This window comes from Oncorhynchus kisutch, linkage group LG20, assembly GCF_002021735.2.
Source record: "Oncorhynchus kisutch isolate 150728-3 linkage group LG20, Okis_V2, whole genome shotgun sequence".
Lineage (NCBI taxonomy): Eukaryota > Metazoa > Chordata > Actinopteri > Salmoniformes > Salmonidae > Oncorhynchus > Oncorhynchus kisutch.
In genome coordinates, this window is record NC_034193.2 from 24255773 (window position 1) to 24264382 (window position 8610).

At 41.5% G+C, this 8610-nt stretch overlaps 1 protein-coding gene across 2 annotated transcripts in view; it reads right to left on the reverse strand.

Annotated features, from left to right (window-relative positions):
- adam11 (ADAM metallopeptidase domain 11) overlaps positions 1–8315 on the reverse strand; it is a 52174-nt gene extending 43859 nt beyond the window's left edge. For both annotated transcript variants that reach the window (XM_020454342.2, XM_031799825.1), the window contains exons 1-2: positions 7922–8315; positions 7262–7458 (exon numbers count right to left, since the gene is read on the reverse strand). In XM_020454342.2, the coding sequence (XP_020309931.1) occupies positions 7262–7458; positions 7922–7979 (255 nt within the window). In that variant the 5' untranslated portion in view covers positions 7980–8315. The remainder of the gene's footprint in view (positions 1–7261; positions 7459–7921) is intronic.
- Between the last annotated feature and the right edge of the window lie 295 nt (positions 8316–8610).

Here is an 8610-nt window from a genome sequence, read left to right on the forward strand (position 1 = left end):
GCAGAGGTGCTGACACAAAGACTTTCTGTCTAATAACTCCAGCGAGTCGTTTTGCTGTACTGTATCTGACCTTAACGGTCTTCTCTGTAAAAAGTTAAAAAGACAGTTGCTATTTATCTAGCTAAGGAATGAAACGGTAGGAGGAGATTATTATTATTATTTTTTATTTTTTACATTGAGCCTGTTACTCAATTATCATTCCTATTTGCCATTAACTTGTAGGGAATGGGCATAAGTTATCCGAAATACTGTACCAGCTTTAGGGCAAGCAGACTTTAGTATAATTATAAAGCGATTTGGACGATTTGGAGTAGGGAGTGCTGATCTAGGATCAGTTTTTCCTACTAGATAATATTGAAAATGATTACATGGAAAGGGGGGGGATCGTAGCTCAGCAATTTGACCGAGGTAAAAGAGGGCCTCATACATAAACACTGCAAAGGCAGAGTTTCAGGAAGGTCGTCTGGGTTACACACGAGCGCTGGGCAGCCCGGTGGTGGAGGGCACTCAAGGTTGCCTCAAAACGGTGAATCTTCCTGCCTCGCTGAATGATTGGCAGATAGTATTGATAGAGCGGGTAATGGGAGAGACCAGGTAAAGGTGTAGAAAGGTGATAGGGGGCGCAGACAGGCGGGAGAGGGAGGGAGGCCCACGGGTGGCTGCCATGGGGTATCAGGTGGGGTCAGATGAATCAGCACCATGGAAAGAGTGTGTGTGGAGGACAGGGGTACTAGCTATCGATGTCCAAAACTGACTAGAATTGAAATGACTGACAGTTAACTCCCTCCTGGGAAAAAGGTATTTTAATTTCCTTTAATGATTGGTGGTGACAACAGCTATGACCTTTTGACCAAGCAGGCTGGGGCGGTTGGGGTCAATGTCAGCTCAGCTCTAGTTAGTTTTGGACAGTCAGGGCACAATTATGGGCAATTATATACAGTACCAGTCAAACGTTTGGCTACACCTACTCATCAACTTTATTTTAATACTATTTTCTACATTGTAGAATAATATTGAAGACATCAAAACTATGAAATAACACATGGAATCATGTAGTAAACAAACAAAAAAGTGTTAAACAAACCAAAAATATATTTTATATTTGCGATTCTTCAAAGTATCCACCCTTTGCCTCAATGACAGCTTTGCACACTAGACCGGTGGAAATCTGTCCTTTGGTCTGATGAGTCCACATTTGAGATTATTGGTTCCAACCACCGTATCTTTGTGAGACACAGAGTAGGTGAACATATGATCTCCACACGTGTGGTTCCCACCGTGAAGCATGGAGGAGGAGGTGTGATGGTGCTTTGCTGGTGACACTGTCAGTGATTTATTTAGAATTTAAGGCACACTTAACCAGCATGGCTACCACAGCATTCTGCAGCAATACGCCATCCCATCTGGTTGGCGCTTAGTGGAACTATCATTTGTTTTCCAAAAGGACAATGACCCAAAACACACCTCCAGGCTGTGTAAGGGCTATTTGACCAAGGAGAGTGGTGGAGTGCAGCATCAGATGACCTGGCCTCCACAATCACCCAACTTCAACTTGAGAAGGTTTGGGATGAGTTGTATCGCAGAGTGAAAGAAAAGCAGCCAACAAGTGCTCAGCATATGTGGGAACTCCTTCAAGAGTTGGAAAAGCATTCTAGGTGAAGCTGATTGAGGGTGGCTACTTTGAAGAAACTCAAATATAACCCATATTTTGATTTGTTTTACACTCTTTTGGATACTATATGATTCCATGTGTTATTTCATAGTTTTGATGTCTTCACTATTATTCTACAATGTAGAAAATAGTCAAAAGAAAAGAAAAACCCTTGAATGAGTAGGTATGACCAAACTTTTGACTGGTACTGTATATACATTTTAAGCTTTATTTGACCAGGCGAGTCAATTAAGAACAAATTATTATTTACAGTGAAGGCCTGGCCAGTGAAGACTCATGGTCAGAACTTCTGAAATTAGCACTTTTCGGGGCATCGATAGGGCAAGGAGTATCATGCCACCTGCCTCTGTTTAAACCAGGGGTGAGAAACATCAATCCACATTTGTAAGCTTTCAAATGGCAACTAATACAGATCTACCAACCAAAGTAGATTAACGTTAAAAGCATCTTGTACTACGTAACCATCCAAGATGGGAACACCTGACAATACTATATCAAGCCATTGACCTTACATTAGCTTCTTTGAAAATACACCAGGCCATAAAAGTGGCAATAAAGGCTAACCTGACTAGCATTATGTCACACAAGACAAGTCTCCTCTTAGAGTGGCTTCTTTAGTAGCTATTAACTATAGTAGCCAAATAGCCTGGTCCCAGATCTGTTTGTGCCATCTTGCCAACTATACAGCACAAGCAGATCTCGGGCTAGGTTAAACTATTAATACGAGTCTTATCAGTCGTGGTCCAGCACTGTGACACACTAATAGACTAATATCTTTCCATTCCGTCTCCCTCTTCTACATCAAATGTGATTTTAATCATTGATGAGAGAATTATTCTGCCTGGCATTGACTAATGAAGGAGGTCTAAGACCAAGTCGGCAAAAAATGTGATTATTTCATCTCATTTAGCATCTTTCATTGATTAGATCTTATTTGCTCCATTTTGCATTTAAGAGGAAGCCACACATAGCTCCCTTCTTTAAAGCAACATATATTCTCCCCATAACTGTAAATAACCTAACCGATATCACATTTCAGTACATACTCAACGTCTGCAGAACAATGCCTACATTCTACTGCTCAGAAGATAAAGCCTCTTAATAGTTATATCTCCACTGCAGCTCCGCATAATGTTCTGCATCCCAAATGACACCCAGTTCCCAGGGGTGATTCTCACAAAACTGGCACTTGACAAAACAGAAACACATTTTCCACCATAATTCCTATTGGACCACTAAAATTAGGATCTGCAGTTATGTATTTCAAAATGATTGTTATGTATATTGATCAGATATTATGCATTTATCCACAACTACAGTACCAATGCAAAAATTCTCAATACCCTAACAGTTTTCAAAGTCCCGAAAAATAACGAAACTATTTCTAAATTATTATTTTTTACATTGCTCACTGAATGAAAAGGCCTGAGTTAAAATATAATTGTTTTCAGTTGTTTAAATTAGTTTATTTTGTCATTTCTCATTAACACAATATTTTCAGAATCTTGTATTTTGTCTTTATATTATTCAGACCCCTTGACTTTTTCCACACTTTGTTACTTTACAGCCTTATTATAACATTTTTGTAAATGTATAAAAAAAAAAAAACTGAAATATCACATTTGCATAAGTATTCAGACCCTTCACTCAGTACTTTGTTGAAGCACCTTTGGCAGCGATTACAGCCTCAAGACTTCTTGGGTATGACGCTACAAGCTTGGCACACCTGTATTTGGAGAGTTTCTCCCATTCTTCTCTGCAGATCCTCTCAAGCTGTCAGGTTGGATGGGGAGCGCCACTGCACAGCTATTTTTAGGTCTCTCCAGAGATGTTCGATCGGGTTCAGGTCCGGACTCTGGCTGGGCCATTCAAGGACATTGAGACTTGTCCCGAAGCCACTCCTGCTTTGTCTCGGCTGTGTGCTTAGGGTCGTTGTCCTGTTGGAAGATAAACCTTCACCCCGGTCTGAGTTCCTGAGGGATCTGGAACAGGTTTTCATCAATGGCCTCTCTGTACTTTGCTCCATTCATCTTTCCCCTCGATCCTGACTAGTCTCCCTGTCCACGCTGCTGAAACACAGCCAGATTCTGCCACCACCATGGTTCACTGTAGGGATGGTGCAAGGTTTCCTCGAGATGTGACTCTTGGCATTCAAGCCAAAGAGTTCAATTTTGGATTCATCAGACCAGATAATCTTATTTCTCAGGGTCTGAGAGTCCTTAAGGTGCCTTTTGGAAAACTCCATGCGGGCTGTCATGTACATTTTACCAGTGGTGGAAAAAGTACCCAATTGTCATCCTTGAGTAAAACTAAAGATACCTAAATAGAAAATGACTCAAGTAAAAGTTAAAGTCACCCAGTGAAATACTATTTGAGTAAAAGTATTTGGTTTAAATATATTTAAGTATCAAAAGTAAATGTAATTGCTAAAATATACTTAAGTATCAAAAATACAAGTAAAATTATAAATAATTTAAAATTCCTTACAAAAAGCAAACAAGATGGCTTAATTTTCTTGTTTATTTATTTACTAATAGCTAGGGGCATGCTCCAACACTCAGACATCATTCACCAACGAAGCATGTGTTTAGTGAGTCTGCCAGATCAGGGGCAGTAGAGATGACCAGGGATGTCCTCTTGATAAGTGTATGAATTAGGCAATTTTCCTGTCCTGCTAAGCATTCGAAATGTAACAAGTACTTTTGGGTGTCAGAGAAAATGTATGGAGTAAAAAGTACATTATTTTCATTAGGAATGTAGTTAAGTAAAAGTACAAGTTGTCAAAAATATAAATATATTTTTTTTTTTTAATGCCGTAAGTAGTACTTTCAAGTATTTTTACTTAAGTACTTTACATCACTGCATTTTACTGAGGAGTGGCATCCGTCTGGCCACTCTACCGTAAAAGGCCTAATTGGTGGAGGATTGCAGAGATGGCTGTTCTTCTGGAAGGTTCTCCCATCTCCACAGAGGAACTCTGGAGCTCTGTCAGAGTGACCATCGTGTTCTTGGTCACCTCCTAGACCAATTTCTCAGTTTGGCTGGGCGGCCAGCTCTTGGAAGAGTCTTGGTGGTTCCAAACTTCTTCCATTTAAGAATTATGGAGGCCACTGTGTTCTTGGGGACCTTCAATGTTGCCGACATTTTTTGGTACCCTTCCCCAGACCTGTGCCTCGACACAATCCTGTCTCGGAGCTCTATGGACAATTCCTTTGACGTCATGGCTTGGTTTTTGCTCTGACATGCACTGTCAACTGTGGGACCTTATATAGACAGGTGTGTGCCTTTCCAAATCATGTCCAATCAATTGTGGTAAATTCATGTGGACTCCAATCAAATTGTAGAAACATCTCAAGGATGATCAATGGAAACATGATGCACCTGAGCTCAATTCCGAGTCTCATAGCAAAGGGTCTAAATACTTATGTAAATAAGGTATTTTGTTTGTTTATTTGTAATACATTTGCAAAAATGTCTAAAAACCTGTTTTCACTTTGTCATGATGGGGTATTGGATTGATGAGGATTTAAATGTATTTAATCCATTTTAGAATAAGGCTGTAATGTAACAACATGTGGAAAAAGTGAAGGGGTCTGAATAGTTTCCGAATGCACTGTACATGTTATTTTTATGTACACATATTTGGATAAAGAACAAAAGATTAAGCCAAAATTACTATAGCATACATTTTATATTTCCTAATAACTCTTCGCAGTGCTAGAAGAGTCACTACAGACCCGGGTTCGATCCCAGGCTGTTTCGCAGACCTGGACACCCATGAGGCGACGCACAAATGGCCCAGTGTCGTCCGGGTTAGGGGAGGGTTTGGCCGGCCGAGATGTCCTTGTCCCACCGTGCTCTAGCGACTCCTTTTGGCGGGGCCGGGCGCATACACGTTGACTTCGGTCGCCAGCTTAACGGCGTTTCCTCCAACACATTGATGCGGCTGGCTTCCGGGTTAAGCGAGTAGTGTGTCAAGAAGCAGTGCGGCTTGGCGGGACCGTGTTTTGGAGGACGCATGGCTCTCGACTTTCGGCCCCGTATGGGAGTTGCCGCGATAGGACAAAACTGTAATTATCAATTGTATATCACGATATTGGGGAGAAAAAGGGGTAAAAACGTACAATAAATAAATAAAATTCTAAATATGTGGGATATGGACCAAAAACGGTCAAACAACAGTATAGGTAAGCGCTAAAACAGGTACACATGTCAAAATGGGGGATATCCTTCTTTAGGTGGCAGGGTTGCTATTTGCTCAAACACAAACTCCAGATTGTGGCTTTAAGTAAATTAAATGGGGTTTATACACCCATATTTCTTGACAACCCCTACTGATGTTACGCCCAAAAAATATAAAAACAATAAAATTAATACAATGTAGACATGATCCTAGTAGATAATTTAAGTTACCAACACAGCACACCCATTGATTATACATTAGAATTAGCTTATTATCATCACCAAAATGAAGTTTCTCCTTACTGAAATTGACCCAAAAAATCTGTGGTAATGAGAAATGTGTTTCGGTAATGAGAGGCCCTTAGTTGAATCTGCAAGTAATAGGAGACAGTCATTATGAGTCAGGAAACAATTGACCACATCACTAAAGCCCATTCATGCCTCCATGTTGGAAAGGTAATGGCTCCGGTAGATTTTCCCAATTTCAGCTTTTTAGTCATTTTGGTAAAAGAAAAGAAACCTTTATTTAACTAGGCAAGTCAGTTAAGAACAAATTCTTATTTTCAATGACGGCCTAGGAACAGTGGGTTAACTGCCTTGCATTTAACCCACTTGAGAAGGTCAAGAAGTGTCGTAAAGGGGGTGTTTGAGAATAAGATCCTCATTCTGAAGGCAAATAAGTGAATAAATAAATGAACTTGTGCTCATCTAAGGACTACTCTAGATCATGCATCATGGGGATTACAACTTTATTTAATTTCGGGGGGTAGTTCTTACTTCAGCTTGAAAAAGTATGTATTTAAAAAAAACTTAAATAGGACCTGGTGCCATAAAATAGGTGTCTTAGACTTCAGAAGGATAGAAAACAATGATGCATCTGCAACAATCAACTAACTCAATTTGCTATTGCCATGGTTAAAACTGGTCTCATGAGAATCGCCCATCCCTATGCATCCAAATGACAATTTTGGACATGCCCCAAGTGTCTATAGGAATAAGTCGTAAAGCTAGGTCATAAAGCTGTACCTAAGGGGTTAATTTAGGATTTTATAGGTGGTGAGGCAATAGAGATAATAGAGATAGCGTTTTCTATGAATTTGAGGAAGAGTTTCCCTTCAGCTACATTAGTGAGATTTGGTGGAGAGAGGGCAGGAACACTCACATCTATGTCCAATATAGTTCTTGTTCATGTGCAGTCAAAACAGGGATACAGAAGATGAATGGGATATTTAAGCACCCAAAAAGTTGGATCTGACAGTGACCACCTTTCAGCAATGTCCATTAGGCCTGAATGGAAGTAGCTTGACATTGCTAGTTCTGTAGCCTACCGGTCTGTGCAAATATTGATAATGACTAGGAAAATTGTGTTCTCTTGTGTGTCACCTAGAGACAAAATATAGGACTCACCTGTGCTCCCTCGGTGTGGTTCTTGACTCGAGTGTCCAGATGGAGGTGAACCAACTCTCCCTCCGAGTCGATCTGTTGCAGGAGCCGCTTAGGCTGAGTGACTTCTTCCACAGCAGGTCCCCGGTCCCCCTGCTCCTCCGAAGGCTGCCATTCCCACGTCTCTCCGTCTCCTCTATTGCTTACCGAGCTGCTCCAGCCTTCATCCGAGCGGTTAAGGGGAAGAGAAGCAGGGTGATCAATCAATAGGACTTTTGTTATCGTGAATGATGAAATGTCTGCACTGACAGCGGGCGACAACCAGCGATTGGCACACTGTTATCGCCGGGATTGACTATTGTGATGGTGGTGTTGTGGATGTCTGCTGCAGTCTCCCATGGACGCGATTTACTGCGTAGGCTGCCACTACAGAACCTTGGAGCACAGCTCCGAATCCATCCCCATCTCGAAGGCGGCAGGCGCGCGTTACGAGGGAAATTGTTAATACAGCTAATCTTACCACGTAGTTCTCAAGACAGGGAGTCTGCAAAATGGGACTTAAATAGCTTGGAAAATCTCAAAATAACCCGTTAATAATGAAGGGAAAGTTATAGGTCTACGTATAGCGTTAAGGGTTACATTTGCGGGAAGAAAGCGCGGCTTTAACCCCCCCCAGTCTCTTACCTGTCACCGCAAACCGCGCACTCACTGCAGCGAACACCAGGCATCGCACCGCCAGCATGATGCTCACATAGTCCCCGGGATTTGCATGGAGCAACACCGTTGAATAAAATAAATAAATATACAAATTGGTGGACCAACTGCAGGTGACAATTACAGAGAGCCGCGGGGGACCCCTTTAATTAACGATGTACCCACATCACGACCAAGAACGGGTTCTCTACCTAGAAAAAATATATTCTGACAAGGTTATTCATCCTCCAACAAAAGGCTAAGAAAAACCGTAATAAAATATGGATCAAACGTGTATCACTACTGGCAAAGACTACAGGCGAATACTAGTACCTATTGGGAGTGACGCTGAGCGGTTAAATGTGATCATTCTTCCTTGGCTCGGAGTTGCTGGAAAAAAAAGTGAACTGGAGCGATTGCGAGCGAGGGGCGTCGAATCCGCGTTGACTAGAACACGTGGGACTCAGTGCTCCCTCCCTCATCTATTGTTGCATATTTCTGTCAGGTAGCACGGTCTCTTTTTTCAAAAAACGCAAACTGCAGATTCAGTGGCAACATTAATGTCAGGCAGCTGTATTCAGCACACTGTAAGTATCATTGTACTAAGGAAAGTAATATAGGTGTGAGTGCAGTTTGACACCGATCTATGCATTGGCGGAAAGCGCCATGTACTGAAATGG